Genomic DNA, 18,754 nt, shown 5'->3' with positions numbered 1-18,754 from the left:
GCGCGGTTCCAAATAGCGCGAATCCATGGCTATAAAACGGCCAACACTAAAATATTCTTCTTGTGTCATTGTAGTGTTTGAATTAAGTCACACTTCGCAATACACAAACTCTCTTTTAACCCTTTTTCCCCTTGTACATTTCGAATCCCTCTCAAAATTGCACATCCAACAAGTTTACTAATAATGCAAGAGATCCGACGAATTCTTACATTATCGAAACCTATCTTTGCATGCACAAAGACATATTTGGCGGTGGCTTCCAAAGAATCATTGTAACTTAAATTGATTCAACGGGATAATCAACTCATCTTTGCAATTTCAAGGGCAGTATTACTAGCGTAAACAACAACATCAAATATCGGGGTTCTCTTCTTGATCGATACCAAGTGAGAATGACGGACCAATGCATTAATCTCCATTAGAGGTTTTTGCGTTCTTTGATTGTGTTTTCTCTTACAAGTGTTCCACTACATGAACAAGGATAATTTCTTTGTTGGCTGGATCGACAATAATATTATCAATGTCAAAGTTTTTCATATCTAATTCTAGTATATAAAAAGATTTCAATTGTTTTTTTAGAGTCCTCAAATTTTTAGAACACAGAAAAATCTCTCTAAAACTTCTTGTACTCGCTTTTTAAGATCTTTATATTCTCTATTTAGTTCATCGGATTCTATCTTTAATTCGTCGGACTTCTCAAGCTACTTATATAGGGATTTTTTTTTGAACCATTCTTCAATTTTCGATTAATCATCATAACAAAAGTATAAAAAAATACAACAAAATGACGTATTCAAAACTATTTTTAAATGGGAAAGTAATTTCGTGACAAATTTATGTCACAACTTTTTGTTTTAACTATTCCGTAAGTAATATTTGCAGAAAAAGCTACAAACAACTTTCCGTGACTATTTAAAGTAGCGGCTTATGTAACGAAAATGTCCAAGATATTTCTATTCCGTGTCTTTTGACTATTTTGTCACAAAAATTTTTTTTGACTATTTTAAGTTGCGGCAAAAATAACCAAAATATTTCCAACATTTTAAATTATTACAGATATTGTCATAGTATAATTTTCGTGATTTTTTTAAATCAAATGTCACAACATAAGTAACGAAAATAACTATAATTTTTTTTATTATTGTTCGTAGTTATTCAAAATAATAAAAAAATAATAAAATCATCTTCAATATCTTTATTTAATATCGTTCGTAGCTATTCAATTTGTTGTTAAAAAATCATGATGATATATTAAATAAATATATATCTATTTTTAAAAGATAAATTTATAATCAATAATATTTATATAGTTAAAATATAATAACAAATAAAAAGTAATATTTTAGAGTAGATAGCTAATATGGCATGACAAAGTCGTTTAAGTCTTTAATAACTATAAGGTCACTAGTTCGAAACCCTTCGAGGTGTAATGGTATTATTTTATATTTTGTTGCAGCTTCTGTTGCTATATAAAGTGACGGAGGTGTAATGGTATTATTCTACACGGAAATGGTTCCGTATACTATAGCCTAATTCTTATATTATAAAAAAGAAAAAAAAAATACTTAACTCCAACTATAATTCAAGCACTATGTTAGAAACATAGTAGATCATCAACAAACATGTGACAACATAGTGCTCAAGCTCACTTGAACAATGTGAAAAAAATTGTAACTTAAGTGGTTGAACACTCTCTTTACATCCTTTAATTTCCATTTGGTGCATGTAATGTGTGGAAAAAATAAAAGACAAAATTACTTATAATCCCCATCCATCTCCAACCACACAACTCTATTTACGTACTTATAACTCAAAAAATGCAATTGTTACAATAATTTAACTTCAACCCATAATTCTATTTTCAACTCCAAAATATATTATTTTAAACAACTTTTAAATCACTAAATAAATAATAAAAATACAAATATACACAATTAAAATATAAATATTACATGGACCAATTTGCAATTTGTAAAAAATAAAACAAACACACCATAAATGGCGTTGCTTTTGATTTTGCACTGTAGCAAACACAAAAAATGGTGTAGGGAATAGCGTCTGGTTGGAGAAGTTGATCTGCAAATATGGAGCTGCAACGTCAATTTTGACATTGCATTGGAGATGCTCTTATAGTTTGAAAAATCGGTATTATATTCTCCTGTAATTTAAAAATTGCACAAGACTCCATATTATTTTTAAAAAATATTTTATAAAATCTTTTAAAAATTGCATTAGACCCCTTTTGTATTATTATTTTTTAAATATTGGATAGAATCTTCTAAAAAACCATTAGTATAATATTTAGAAAATAAAAGAGTCTCATATAGATTTTAAATTATAAAGGTAGAGTAATGCAGATTTTTTAAATTACAAGTGAATAATTTATTTTTAAAAAATTAATATTAATATATATATATATATATATAAAAGATCACTTTAAAAAACAGTGTTACTTAAACAAGGAAATCAACTTTATTAAGTACTGTGTTATACTTATAATAACACATTGTGGCACACAAGAAATGTTTCATATATAAAAGAATTATAATACTCCCCTGCCAATTAAATTTATGCTAATTTTTTGTTTTTTTTTTTTTTTCTATTGTCATAAAAAAAATATTGTTATATTTTAGTAAAAAAAATATTACTTTTCTACTTACTATAAAAGAATTTATTTTATTTATATTTTTACTCATTTCGTAAAAACTGGTCAAATAAACATAGATTTCAATGAAGAAGGTAGTACAAAATATATATGAAAGAAAAATAAATCTAATATACTCTATTTTAGCCACAACAAATATATCAAGATGACATATATCAATTATATTTCCCTCCGGCTAAATTCAATATACTAGTTTTTATCAATTTTGTCGGTCCTACTCAAATGTATCAGTTTTCAATTTTATAGTAAAAATAATCCTATCTAATATCAAAATACTCTCAATTTATATATCCATTTTTCTTGTACTTTCAATGGTAAAAATATCAAACTATTTTCTACACTTTTGACTAAGGGTGAGCATTCGGATTTTCGGTATCCGAAAATTCGAAATTTTTAAAAAAATCAATCTGAACCGAACTGAAATTCGAAAATCCGTAATCCGAACTAAAAAAATCGAACCAAACCGAAAAATCCGAAATTCTAAATATTTTTATTATTTTTTTAAAATTTTAAATTTCTTTTATATTTTATTATTATTTTATAATATCAAATATATAAAATATATAAAAATTAAATATATTAAAATATAATTAATAAATTTGAGTTTTTTTTATATTAAAATATAATATTTTTTAATAAAATATTAAATATGTATAATAAAAAAATATATTAAAATGTTATATTTCGGATTGGTTCAGATTTTAAGTATACCGATCCGATCCGATTCGAAAATTCGAAATTTGTTAAAAATTCAATCCGATCCAATCTGAAAATCCGAAAAATTCGAACCAAAATTTAAATTTCGGTTTGGTTCGGATTGAATTTTCAGATTTCGGATATTTTGTTCACCCCTACTTCTTCTGACTAATAAAATGTTATTATTTGTTAAGTTACTATAGAAAAACGAAAAAGCACATTTGAATTCGGATAGAGCGATCGAGTGTATATATTTATTTAAATTACCTATACTTTAATTCATAATAGCAATATTGTTATAAACACAGCCTTAAATGAATTTTCTAAAATACTCGCACAATCTTTTTATATGATTTAGATACATTTTTATTTATTTAATTTTTTATCGCTAAGAATTGGTGATATGGGTGAACTTGTAACCGTAAAGTTATGAGTCCAAAATCTGTTGATGCCCTTTTGATTCTTGTACGGTTTATATGCTAGGTTTATCAAATGCACAAGGGTCGTTTGTGAGTTTTGAATTGAAATAGTTATTTGATGTGATATAAATATATATTATGTGATGTTTTGAATGTAAAATTAGATTTTAGCGTAATAAAATAAATAAAAGTTGGATGTTTGATTTAATATTTTTGGAGGAAAAATAAAGTTGAAATACTCCCTCCGTCCCGTTGGAAGAGTGACGTTTGTTTTTTGCACGTAGATATTTGAATATTAGTAATTATATTGGATTGTAGTAAAAAAGATAAAAATACCCCTATTAGTATGGTGTAATATAAAAGTAATGACATTTGTGTAATATATTGTAAGTTGAAAGGGTATTTATTATGTTAAGTAGACAGTACAATTACTAAATTAGGAAATGATAACCTTAATTTTGGGACGAATAAAAATGAAAAATGGTAACCTTTCATTCGGACCAAGAAAGTAATAAAATTAGAGTTAAAATCTTACAAGGAAACAAAGCCATAATAAATAAAGGATATAGCTTTAATTCATTATGATAGGATGGGTTCGAGAGATCATATAACATTACCAAACATTCGACATCCAAAATCCTCTCTTTCCCATCACAATCATGTCATTCGAATTAAGCTAAGCTAAGCTAAGCTAATTAATTAAGCAACGCAGAAACTGCAAATTAAAACAGTCATCATTCCCACAGACAGCATGGATCGATCGAACTTAGTATAATAAGAACCCTAGCTAATGCCAGAAACCTCGATCCAGTAATTAAACACGATCCAGACGTATATCATCGACATACGCCCCCCACACACATAAAATACATACACACACACACACATATATATATATATATATGATCGAAGAATAATAATTATTAATCTTAGTAGGGAGACAGACCCACATTTGCAGGAGCAAGAAATCCATCCTTCATCAGAACATGATCAAGCTCTCCTCCTTCCTGAACACCACCAAATTAATCAATTCATATTATAATTCTCCATTGTTGCCAATTCTTGGGGGAAGATCGAAGAGGTTTTTAGAAATTAAAAAATCTAGGGTTTTCAGACATGCATATGCTACCTGTTGCTGACAAACATTTGGTTTCTTCACGGGTTGATGATCAGGCATAAGTCCGAAATGAATGTGTGGGAAGTGGGCCCACTATAAAATAATAAAATAATTACAAAATTAATATATATATGTTTCTAATTTCAAGAAATAAAAAAGGAAACCCTAACAATGAAAGTTCTTGGATCTATCTTACATTCTTTGCAGCAGCACTGAAGGCTTCCCTGTGACTGATATCAGGGTTTCCAGCTTTGATGCGTTGAATCTCATCCCTGAGATCCAAGAATAATCGTTTACAAAATTAATATTCAAATTGTGCTTCAAATCATCGACAAATTCGATTTTTTATTTAGAGATAAAAATTAAATTTACATGTCGACAACTGACTACAATTTCTGTCATTGCAAATATATATATGAAAAGCAGCCATTAAAGGCATTTGATAAAAGCTGCAAGAACACATGGTCAATTCACATCTATGAAGTACACACCTGGTGGGGTTGGGGGTGGGCTAGGGTAGAGTAGGGTAAGGACTGTATATACATACATATATATATATATATGTAGGTTATAATTGCTTTATAATTACTTACTTGATGAAACGGTTGTATGCAGAAGGGACTCTCTGTCTTTTCTCTGGGGCTGAAATATAAACAATAAATACAGACAAACAATAAAACAGAAGCCAACATTAATTTCACTTGCCTGTCTTTCTTTGGATTTCTACATTCATCCTTTTACCTTTCACTATCTTTCTCTTTCTCCTCTCTCTCTCTCTCTCTCTCTAGATATCTCATCACTGCTTCATCATTATCTAATGATTTTTGCCTCTTTCCTATTTGTTTCTTTGTGTTTACTTTCAAGACAAGGCCAAGAAACATTTAATTATATCAATTTCAGAAAACATGAGTTGGAACAAAATCAGGGTTTGTTGAAACATCTGTGCAAATTGAGGGTTCTGATTTAAAGAGAAGAAAATGGAGAAGATAATGATAATCACATTAAAGGGTGAGATTCAGATTTCGATCTGATCGATGAAATATCAGAAATTAAATTTTTCTGTCAGCTGTTGAAGAGAGAAGACCTAAAATTATAGGACCAATTTAATTTCAGCTTCTTAACATTCCAAACACTTTCAAAGCACAAAGTTTAATGTCTGATCTTCAAACACATGTAAGTTTTAAGGACGTCTCAGAAAGATCCATCTTTTCATTAAAGATCACATTTTTATTTACTTGATTTTTTTTGGAAATTCGAAAAGAACAGAAATACAGAAATGATTTTAAACATATGCAAGTGTAAGGACGTCTGAGAAAGATTCATCTTTTCATTAAAGATCACACTTTTAATTACTTAATTTTTTTGGAAATTCGAAAACGAAGACGAACAGAAACACAGAAGTGATTTCAAACATATGCAAATTTAAGGATGACTGATCAGAAAGATTAATCGTTTCATTAAAGATCACATTTTTATTTACTTCAATCTTTCTAGAAAATCGAAAACGTAGAAGAACAGAAACACAGAAATGATTTAGTTCTCACGTCTGTTAGCCACTGGAGGCTTCGGAAGCTCGTCGATTCCTCGCACAGCCGTCACAGATGACTCTGTCGGACTCAGCTGATTGTTGATAAGCAAGTTCGACGGCGAGTTCCGAATCTCTTCCTACATAAATTTGAAAAAAATTAATTTCAATCAAGGATAAAAAAATTTCAAAAATTCAGAAAATGAAACGAATTTCGAAGAATCATTTGATGGATTTGCAGAATCTGTAGTGTGCAGACAGACATATATAATAGAAGTGCAAGCAAATAAACAGAAACCCTAAATAAGAACCCTAATTAGATATATATATATATATATATATAAATACCAGAAGATTCTGAGGAGAGAAGAAGGAGTGGCCAAGATGGAGCTGATTAGGTGCAGGAGGAAGAAGCAATCCACGCATGTTGACAGAGAGAAGATTGGTACAATGTCCGCATCGAACGGTGACAGTCTTGAACAAGCTCGTGCAAGGAACACTCACCTATATATATATATATATATATATACACACATATATTTCAACAATTGATGATTTGATATATTATTATTAAACAATTAAAATAAATCTGAATGATTTTGTTCAACGAGGAGGCAGCAGCTTTTGAAGAAACCCACATTGAACAACAAGAAAGAGGAAGAAGAAGAAGCTACCTATAGGGGACATATATAGATACATATATATATGTACATATATAAGTGTGTGTGTGGGGGGGGGGGGGGGGGGGTTGTGAAAAGATGGATGGATGGACAGATAGAGATTGATGAGAGACAAGTGATAAGAAATAGGTAGGTAGAACAAATACATACCGCGAGGACAGTGTCACAAAAGTTGCAATGGACGTAACAGAGCTGATCGGTGGTGTGGGGGGGGTGGTGGTGGTGGTGGTGGTGGTGGAGGTGGTGGTCCGGTGCAAAAGCTGCAGATGATGAAGAGGACATGTTTTCTTTTTTCTTTTTGTTCTTATGATAAGGTCTTGTCTCGAGACGACTACAACTATCCAACTTTCTTTCTTTGTCTCTCTGGATATGTGATTTTGATTTGATGATGATGACGATGATTTGAGTGACTGATTGATTGATGGATTGACCCATCGAGGTATGTATATATGAAGGCTAAGGCTAGGGCTAGGGCTAGGGCTACACTGCTACTGTGTTCCGACAGGGAAGTAGATAGGGTTAAGGGTAACCTCATCAATAATTTAGAGCCATCGATGATCCTGCTGCTTCGATATTATTATATCTCTTCTCCCAACAAACAAAGAAGGAAGACATTCAAAGACAAAAAAAGTAGAGGTGGGTAGGGTAGGGGTAGGGTAGGGTTTATAATTTGCTTTGCAATGGAATGGTGATAATTAATTAAACGAATGAAGATGTTAAGATAAGAGGTGGGAGATTGTGAATCGCATTGCCCATAGGATTTGTGTCTGTGTGTCTGACTGTAAGAGAGAGACAATGAGAGAGAGAGAGAGAGCTAGAGAGAGAGAGAGGTATTAAGTGTGAAAACAACAGGTGAATGACTCAGAGCAATGGCCACCATGCAAACGTCCCTTTCTCATCCCCCCTCCGCATCTCTCTCTCTCTCTCTCTCTCTCTCTCTCTCTATATATATATATACATATGTCTCTGTGAGTGTATATGTATGTATCTGTGTGTTTAACCAAATAACAACCCAGATAAGACTTAATTATGATTCAAGGGTACTTGCAAGTTTTGAAAAAAAATTGGTTTGCATTTGTATTAAGATAATGTACTACAAATATTTTGTGAAATAAAAAAGTATATTTTTTTTCGAAAAATGCAAAATTCAAATCTAGCAGTAACATGAGTTTTGTCTCAGAAAAACAAATCCCAAGTGTATTTTGGTGCATCTTTATTCCCATTAGGTAGTTAGGGATGTTTAATTTTATGGGTATAGATAATGTTGTCACTAAAAAATTTAATCGTCGGCCTATAAGGATGTTGGACCGGTCGGATGAAGTAAAAAATAGAGTTCTCGGCTAACTTAAGCAAGTCTTTCGGACGGACTTATGTGTGATCATTTTTACGAAATGAAAGAATGAAAATTGCAATATATTAAGGACAATTTGAAAATTCATAAATGAAAGGATGAAAATAACATAAAAAAAAGTACTTGTACACAAGGGAAGTTGGAGTGATTTTGAGTTGGATCTCTAAAATATACATATAAAATAGAACTGACAATACATATTAATATTTTATATAATGCATACTAATATGTCATATGATAGGTATTATCTTTCTAAATTTTTATATATTATTTATATTATTTTTATCTATCGATTGAACAATCAGTATAGTGCTGATAAATCTCGAATCAGCACTCAAAATATTTTATTAATCATCAATGAAGTTATTTTGTTAATGTTCAATTCATTGGGTTAGTTATTAGCTTTGTAACTTATGCATTAAAGTCTTCATTATATATAGCTTTCAGAACTATAGGTTTTCTTCATATGTTTCGTTAATCCCAAAAGCAATTTCTTCTCTTTTTGGACACAATAACTCATTGGGCCAACCTTTCCTTCACCCTTCTTGGCCATAACAACACCACTTCATAATCGAATTCTTTTTCAGATAAAAAAAAATATAATATCGAACTCTTTAGATCCTTTGGGTCATGCTTCCAATAGCATTCTTTGGTGCTTTGGGACTGAATCCTTTGAAAATGATATCATGCAATTCCTATGTCTTTTCTTGATTTGCATTATATTTTTCTTATTTTTGCCTCTCGTAGGCTTGTCTTTCAAACTCGGAAGCCCATTGTACAAATTATTTGTCTCCAAGTATGTTTCATTAGAAATATTCTCGGATGTTACTTCATTAAGGAATGACATGATGAGCTCCCTATATAACTTCCTAAAGAAGATCGAAGGTATGATTCCTAACATCTTAATATTTTTAGTGTCACTAGAGACCATGTCCGAACTCTTGGATAAAGATGATTAGTTGTTTTCTCTCATATGGTTTTAACAATGTGCTGATTTTTGTCATTTCGGGATTAGCCTCATCCCTCAACTTAATACTCTCCAAAGGATATTGAGGTTGTCGTTCCTTCGGATTTAATAAAAATAGCTCATTCTCTTTATGAACATTTTTTAGCAACAAAATAGAATCAATCTTATCTACCGGTTATCAAACCCTTATAGATCAAATGGTGAGATATTTTTTACTTGAGAGTTAGATACTGAATTCGAAAAAATGAATTTTTCTCGACCTTTAGTGTTTCCACAATTTTTTATGAAGGGTAGATGAAAAGTATTGTGATCATTTTGAGTTCTCACAGCAATAACAACTACCAAAATTCCAATCGTGTTGTAAAAATTTCCGATGAAGTATGTAGTCTCCATGGACATCGCAATCAAATTATTCCTTGTCCTCCCGCTCTTCCGTAAGGTAGAAAGAGTTAATGCGAAAGTATATCCTATATGTTTGTAAATTGACAAGTTATAATATTTACATATTGTCTATATGTGCATTTATTATTTTTATCATGTAACATTTCACGCCCATATTTGATATTGTAAGTTAAGTATTTTCATTTTTATTCATTGATTCCTTAGTACATATTTCTTGCGATATAGGGATCTCATTTATTTGGAGTTTGGTTTTGAGTTTTAATTTGAATAATAATTTGAATTAATATTTTATAAAAAAACAATATATTTATCTAGAAAATCACAAAAATTGTACACAACTCTAATGATTATATATATATATATAATGTATTATATTTTCTTCCCAATCATAACATAACATCCAACTACTTGTAAATCATATGTCCTGTAAGGATGATTTAGTGGCGTGAGAGGTGAACTTGTAATCGTGAAGTTATAAATTTAAAATTTTTCGACGTCATTTGGTCTTACTTAGCTTGTCACATATGGCTCGTCTAATAAATTTGGTCTTACTTAGCTTGTCACATATGGCTCGTCTAATAAATTTGTCTTCCCCACTTAGTTTTCAAGCAATTAGGTGATTCGGCCGAAGGTTTATCACATCATCAAAAGAAAAGAAATTACAATCATGAAGTTAAAGAAATATAAAGTGTTTTTTATTTAAGATTCTCACGTCATTAAAAAAAAAAAGTTATGATGCTTAATTTATTAATTTAATCAACATACGAAATTATTATAACCATAATACGGTTGAAATTAAAATAACATATATTTTGTGCTTTTTTACCATGTATTAATATCAATTTAGAAAACATTTGTATTATGCTAACATGTAACTTATATTGTGTATATTATTACTATATGATATGTGGACTATTACCATTTGTATTGTGTTAATATACCATCTTGTGTCCAAATTAGTTATGACATATGATGTATATATTAACTTTAATGGTAAACTGTTTTTTTAGTCCCGTAATTGGACTCTCTTGTCGCAAACTAGTCCTATAAGTGAAAATTTTTTGCTATTTTAGTCCTCCGGCGCCGGAGATGCCCGCATGGCTCGCCGGATGTGACTTGTCCGCCAGGTGTCGCTGACATGGCGGACACGTGGATTTTTTTTTATCTTTTTTTTCATTTTTTAAAATTTTTAAAATTTTTTTTTAATTTATTTTAAATTTTATTTGTATTTTTTATATTTGGTCTAATTAAAAAAAAATTAAAAATGAAAAAAATAAATAAATCGACGTGTCCGCCGAGTGTCGCTAACCTGGCGGGACACCTGGTGGACACGTCACCTCCGGCAAGCCACGTGGGCGTCTCCGGCGCAGGAGGACTAAAACAGCGAAAATTTTTTACTTATGGGACTAGTTTGCGACATGCTCCACCTACAAGACTAAAATGATACATGGGTCCATTTACGGGACTAAAATAACAGTTTACCCTAACTTTAATTAGCACTCTAAGGCCATCTCCAACCCATTATCTCCATTTATCCAGTTTTAACTCCAAATATGCAGTTGCTACAGTAATTTTACTCCAACCATAACTCTACTTTTTACTATTATTCTTCAAATATTAAATTTTTCCTATTATTTTAAACAACTTTTTATTTTTATAATTTAAAATAATATTTTAAAAAATTTTAAAAAATAAAAATTTAATTTATAATTTAAAGAAAAAAAAAATAGCGTTTGCTACAGTGCAACACGGTGTTGCACTGTAGCAAACTCTAAATTTGGTGCTGGGAATGCCGCTGGATTGGAGCAGCTCGGTGGCAAAAATGGTGTTGGAATGCCAGATATGGAGCATGGTTGGAGATGCTATAATAAACCTTCCGCCAAATCACCTCTTTAAATTTGTTGTGTGTTTGTTTTTATTTAAATTTGACTTTTCTTTTTAAAAGTAGAAATCTAGTTTATATAGTATTTTAAAGTAATATTTTGTTAAAAAAAATATATTTTTTTTATTAAAAATTGTACAAATTAAGAAGTATAAAATTAAATTTAAAATAAAAAACAAACAAATTGTTATCGTTAAATATTATATTAAACTACTATTTAAATACAAAAGTAAATTGTTATCGTTAAATATCATATTAAACTACTATTTAAATACAAAAGTAATATACAAACATAAGCCCAAAACAAACCATTGTTTATTTGTGTTGTACACATAATACTCCTCTATAAACTATAATAACTTACTATTTCATTACAAAGTTTATATTAGATTCAATAAATACTTTTCGTTAAAATATCATATTCAATATTTTTGTAAAAAAAAAAAAGACATTGCATACAAAAGCATTGTTGTAAACAACAAGTTAGGATCTTGTTCATTTATTTTATGTGGAGCAACAAGATCGATTTAGCCTCCATTTACATACAAGTTCTTGGAGTTTTAGAAATTTTGAAAAACAACAAAAAAGTTGAGTATTTAATTTGATATTTTAAAATAAAAATCGATCAATGCTATAATTTTAAAAAATATTTATTCTTGATAAATTGTATCAAAATTTTCAAAAGTATATGTATATATATATATATGTGTAAATAAAGCCAAAAATTTATTTAGATAATTTTGATTTATAACTTGATTTTTTGTTTTAACTTAAATAATATTTTTGATATAATATTATTCTTAAAATAACATATATTTACATGTGAAAAAAAAAAAAAAAAAGACAAAAGTCAAATTTGAAGGAGTCTAAATATTAATGCAAAAAGATAAATATAAGAACTGAATCTAATATATCACATGCCAAGACGTACATGATTATCCCTTTCAATATATTGATATATATATATATATTAATTTGTTCCCCCAGCGTTTTTAAATAAAACAATTTTATATATATAATATAAAAAAGTGCATAAAATAAAAAAGTAAAATAATATTATTTTAAGTTGAATAATATTTGATTTTTTTGTAATGAATGTTTTAAAAATTTTCTTTACATTTTGAATTTTATATAAAATATTTTATATATTTTTATTATTTATAAAGAATCACAATTCAAAAATAGTGTTGGGAGAACATAACTATTATACTCCCTCCGTTCCAAGGTTGTCATTTTTCATTTTTGTTCGTCCCAAAACAAGGTTACCATTTTCTAATTTAGTAATTGTACTGCCTACCTAACATAATAAATATCCTTCCAACTTACACAAATGTCATTACTTTTATATTACACAATACTAGTAGGGGCATTTTCGTCTTTTTCAATATAACCCATTGTAATACTAATATTTAAAAATCTACGTGCAAAAAGTAAACGGCAACCTTGCACCGGGACAGAGGGAGTAGTATTTATTTAATTTGTTGGTTTACACATACTTATGTAAGAATTTAGTACTTTCTAGTGTGTATATTTCGGATGATTAATTTAATAATGTATTTAATATGCATTATTATAACTTGGTATAATAATACTCCCTTTTCCCGGCAAAGATCACCATTTTTGTTAGGGACACAGTATTTTAGATAACATAAATTAATAAGTTATTAATAATAAGTTATGATATTATTTTATTATTTATTATACGAGTAGTGTTGGCATTTTAAATATTTTTAGAATTATATCTCCATAAAATATATGTATATTATTTTGTAGATAATAAAATTTTATATAATACAAATAAATGTGAATTTTTAAATATAAATAAAAAAGATTTGTTTATTGAAGAGAGATATAAATAAAGAAGTTTTGACTGGGCCTTGTATAAGAAAATTAAAATTTAATTAAATTGATTTATATTTGTTAAGTATGTTTGGTCATATTTAAAAAAATGATATTCATATTGTATATATTTTAGTACGATAAAACTTAAAAATATTTAAAATATCAACAATACTATTTATATAAAAAATAATAAAATAATATTATAATTTATTATTAATTTATATTATCTAAAATATCATCTCCCTACCAAAAAAAAAAGAGTATATACTTCCTCCGTCCCATTGAAATGGTGATATTTGCTTTTTGCAAGTAAATTTTTTAATATTAGTATTATATTGGATTGTAATAAAAAAGACAAAATACCCCTATTAATATGATGTAATATAAAAGTAATTGCATTTATGTAATATATTGTATGTTGAAAGGGTATTTATTATATTAGATAGGTAATATAGTTACTAAATTAGGAAATAGTAATCTTATTTTGGGATGGATAAAAATGAAAAATAGTAATCTTATTTTGGGACGGATAAAAATGAAAAATAGTAATCTTTCAATTGAACGGAGGGAGGAGTGAGTATTATTGTAATCTTTTAGGGTAAACTGTTTTTTTAGTCCCGTAACTGGACCCCTTTATCATTTTAGTCATGTAAGTAGAACCTGTCGCAAACTAGTCCCATAAGTGAAAAATTTTCGTTGTTTTAGTCCTTCGGCGCCGTAGACGCCCGCGTGGCTCGCTGGAGGTGACGTGTCTGCCAGGTGTCCCACCAGGTCAGCGACACCTGGCGGACACGTGGATTTTTATTTTTTTATTTTTTTATTTTTTTAATTGGATCAAATAAAAAAATAAAAAAATAAAAGAAATACAAATAAATTTAAAATAAATTAAAAATAAGTTTTAAAAAAAATTTAAAAAAATGAAAAATAAAAAATTCACGTCTCCTCCAGGTCAGTGACACCTGGCGGACACGTCACCTCCGGCGAGCCACGCGGGCATCTCCGGCGCCAGAGGACTAAAACAGCGAAAATTTTTCACTTATGAGACTAGTTTGTAACATGCTCCACTTATAGGACTAAAAAAACAGTTTACCCGATCTTTTAATATGCCTAAATATGTAGGCCCAATGACAGTTTCATTTTTCTGTAGCTCTTATAAGTACTAGGGTAATTAATTTTGTCATGAAATATGAATACTGTTTAAATATATGTAAATATATATTTATATGTGTGTGTTTGTGAGTTGTGAAATTTATGTGTATATATATATATATATGCAAGCAGAAAATTGATGACAACAAAAAATAACAAAGGGTTTACTAAAATTAATATTTTCTCCGTTATTCAAATATATACTCATTTCTTTTTTTGAATTATCATCGAAAAATATTATCATTTTCTTTTTTAGTAAAAAATCATTTCATTTTTGTACTATTTTTTACTATAAAAAAAATATTAATAATTATTACTAACTTTTATTAAAACTCGTACCCGGTCAAATAAGCACATATTTGCATGACAGAGGGAGTAATGTGATATGACCACTCCTACAGAGATACGTAGTTGTCAGTCAAGTCAGAGCATATATATATATATACTCTCTTCATTCCACCACATTTGACATTATTTCTATTTTTATTTGTCCCGTAACAATTGATATTTTTTTATTTTTGGTAAAAATTATTACACCAAAACATATTTAACAAATATAAATCAACTTAATTAACTACATAACATACAACGATGTAGGATCCACTCAAAATCCTTTTATTTCTACCTCTCTCCTCAAAAAAATAAATATTTTTATCTATATTTAAAACTACATATCTTTTATAAAATTGATTTATGTTAATTATAAATAAACAAAAATATTTTTTTATTTACTTGTATTATAGAATATTTTATTCTCTACGAAATGATATCCATATTGCATATATTTTTTAATTTTTATATAATTTTTAAATATTTAAACATATATTTTAATTTTTTTAATCATATATATTAAATTTACTTTAAAACTATAAATATTATTAATTATAAAAAAATAATATAATAATATCATAACTCATTAATATTGACTAATTAAAAAAATAGTTCAATTCCGCTGAGACGGGGGAGTATATAATTTCCATGATAATGTTTTTAATGAATACATTTTTTATATTTCCTCTGTGTCTCTTTTACCGTAAACATGTAAATTTAGCAGGAATGTAATTCGTAAATAATTAATAATGTATTAGAGAAAATATTTATCATATAATAAAAATAATTTTAATTTAAAATTAAAATAACTGATTAATTTAATTAAAAATTAAAAAAAATTAAATAAGATTAAGATGTATAACAATGTTTCAAAAAAAAATGAAGAAAAAGTGAAACATGCAGAAATAGAAAGGTGGATTGCATCAATGAGACGGATGGAATATTATATATAAAAAATTATATTAGTAATATAAAAAATAATACTAACTTCATCCACCTCCAATCTATCAATTTGTATTTGGCGTCATTATTTTTAACATTAAAAATATCTTTATATTTGTATAATTTTTTGTACAAATATCATTACATTAGTATTATAAGACACCAATAGAAATATTTTTTTTTGTTTTTCCTTAATTTGTACTATGCTTTGATATAATAATTAATATTCAAATATTAACATGCAAAAAGTAAATGGATAGATATTGGCAGTGGACGGAGGTAGTATATATATATTTTTTTCAATTATTGATTTTGTAAGTAAGTATATATATTTACATATATTGTATTAATGTATATATTGTATTTCTTCCATCTCAAATATGATGCAATATTTATTTTTGACACGAAAATTTAGGTGAATAATACGTCCCACTTAATTTGTCATTCTTTTTATTTTCGTCCGTCCCACTTAATTTTTCATTTCCTTTTGTGGAAATACAATTATATACTTTAATTATATTTTAAAATTCATAATTTATAATTTTTTTATTTTAATTAAATTATTTAGTCATCTTAATCTTAATTTATAATTATTTTTATTAAATCATAATTATTTTTACTAATAAAATTCTGAATTATTTATAATTATACAATACTTAAAACTCTATATCTAAGCTAAATGGGACAAATTAGTTGGAAGGAAAAGAGTATTAATTATTTACTAAGTACATAATATACTTTTTTTTATTTGAGTGATGTGGTGAGACAAAGTATGAAGTAATAATTAAATATTTTTTATTTTTAAAAATATTGCATAATATCTTAGACAAACCAAAAAATAAATATCGCAAAATATTTGGAACGGAAAAAATATTTATTTTCGATAATATTTATAAGAAATTATTCACCTAAATATACTAAGGGTGTGTTTGTTTGGAGGTTTGGATTTTGAGTTGGGATTTGAATAGTAAAAATTTTGAATTTGAATAGTTGTATGATGTGATATAAATAGGGTTTGATGTGATGTTTTGAATGTAAAATTGATTTTTAGTATAATATAAAAAATGAAAAATAGGTGTTTGATTTGATGTTTTTGGGGAAAAAAAATTGGATGAATAGTGAAAATCCTCCAAAATCCTTCAAACAAACACACCCTAAGTGAACAAATCCAAATAACAAGGCAACACCTAAACCATAAAAGTGTCGGAATATATTCTACACTTTATGTAATAGAATTAAACCCACGACCTTACACTAACAAGGCAATACTTAAATCATTAAATTATATTTTTATTTTTAACAAAATTTTATTTTTTAATATTATTAATAAATTATTCTTTTAAAATTATATCTATTGTCGGGCAGGCACAACTGAACTTTGATTGCTCCGGCACAACTTGTTTCATACTTGTGCCGAGCCATAATGACTTGAATTTTTTCAGATCTATTTTTTTAGACTCAATAAATTTTTAACTATTTTTTTATTTTCTTTATTTGAAATAATTTAATTAATTGCATTTAAAATGATAAAAAAGAAAAGAAAATTAATGTATTAAATTTATTTATTTATTTTTGAGATATTCCAAAATAGATATATATATATATTTGAGTAGAGATTATAAATTTCTAGTTTGGGCTAGACTCGTGCTTTAATATGGGCTCATTCAAGTTTACTAGATTGAGATCAATTCAGGTCCACTGCCTAGTTTGGTATGTGATATAAATATGTATTGAAGTGATGTTTTGAATATAAAATTAAATTTTAATGTAATAAAATAAATAAAAATTTGGTGTTTGATTTGATATTTTTGGAGAAAAAAAAAATTGAAATAGTAAAATCAGACGTAAAACCGTATAAGTAAACACAAACACACTCATAATGTGGTACTCTTTTTTTTTTATTTTTTTGTTAAGATTGTGGGTTTGTTCATATTGTATTTGTGATCGACACAATTCTCCATAAATATTATTTAAAAAATACAATGCACATTAATATATTATAATAATATATATTTTATTCAATCACAAAAATTAACTTTTTAATATTAAACATTATTTTTTATATTACCAATACAATTTTTCATATTTAATATAAAAAATAATTCATAAAAAAACAAAGTTTTTTGAAGTAATAACCGCAAATTTTAAAGTAGAATAAAAATATTATGACTAATTTATCAAAAAGTTGATCAAGAAGTGACTGGGTAAGAAAAAAATGACAAAATATTATTATTTTTAAAAATATAAGTAAAAAAATTATAAATAAAAAAATATCTTACTAGAGAAAGATTGTGCATAAATTTAACGGATAAAAAATATATATAATAGTGACAGACGTACGAAGACATAATACTTTGGTCCCACTTAATTTGTCCCTCTTTCTGATTTTTGTCTCTTTCACATAATTTATTATTTCCTTTCTAAAATAAAATTATACATTTTATCATATTTTAAAATTTATAATTTACAATTATCTTAATTTTAAGTAAACTATATAGTCATATTAATTTTACTATATAACTATTTTTATTAAATCATAATTATTTTCACCGATATATTTTTAATTACTTATTAATTAGTTAATATCTAAAATTTTGTGCCCAAACTAAAATGGATAATTTAAACAGCGGATAATATGAACGTGCCGGAGGGAGTAACGTACTTCTTAAATAAATAAACAAGTCAAAGTACAATATTTATTTTTATATTATCAATATGAATTTTCATATTTAACATAAAAAGCAATTAAACAAAAAATATAAAGTGAAAACACAATTATTATTATTA

General features: G+C 27.3%; 1 protein-coding gene across 1 annotated transcript; it reads right to left on the bottom strand.

Annotated features, from left to right (window-relative positions):
• Positions 1–4,335: 4,335 nt before the first annotated feature.
• LOC127260063 (axial regulator YABBY 1-like) lies at positions 4,336–7,710 on the bottom strand. Its single transcript, XM_051287720.1, has 7 exons — positions 7,253–7,710; positions 6,771–6,926; positions 6,442–6,562; positions 5,491–5,539; positions 5,094–5,169; positions 4,910–4,990; positions 4,336–4,787 (listed from the first exon to the last, which is right to left on the bottom strand). The coding sequence occupies exons 1-7, from the start codon at positions 7,535–7,537 to the stop codon at positions 4,710–4,712; spliced, it is 846 nt and encodes a 281-aa protein (XP_051143677.1). The 5' UTR covers positions 7,538–7,710; the 3' UTR covers positions 4,336–4,709.
• Between the last annotated feature and the right edge of the window lie 11,044 nt (positions 7,711–18,754).

This window comes from Andrographis paniculata, unplaced genomic scaffold (genome assembly GCF_009805555.1).
Source record: "Andrographis paniculata isolate CXL003 unplaced genomic scaffold, ASM980555v1 Contig15END, whole genome shotgun sequence".
In the NCBI taxonomy this organism is placed as follows: Eukaryota; Viridiplantae; Streptophyta; class Magnoliopsida; order Lamiales; family Acanthaceae; genus Andrographis; species Andrographis paniculata.
The sequence above is the reverse complement of the archived record's forward strand: the minus strand, read 5'-3'. Positions and strand labels throughout refer to the sequence as shown.

Coding starts and splice junctions, on each gene's coding strand:
- LOC127260063 (XM_051287720.1), bottom strand. CDS start 7,537: ATGGGTCAATCCATCAATCAATCAGTCACTCAAATCATCGTCATCATC. Junction 6,927..7,252: donor TTTGTGACACTGTCCTCGCG/GTATGTATTTGT, acceptor ATATATATATAG/GTGAGTGTTCCTTGCACGAG. Junction 4,788..4,909: donor CAAATGTTTGTCAGCAACAG/GTAGCATATGCA, acceptor GGTGGTGTTCAG/GAAGGAGGAGAGCTTGATCA.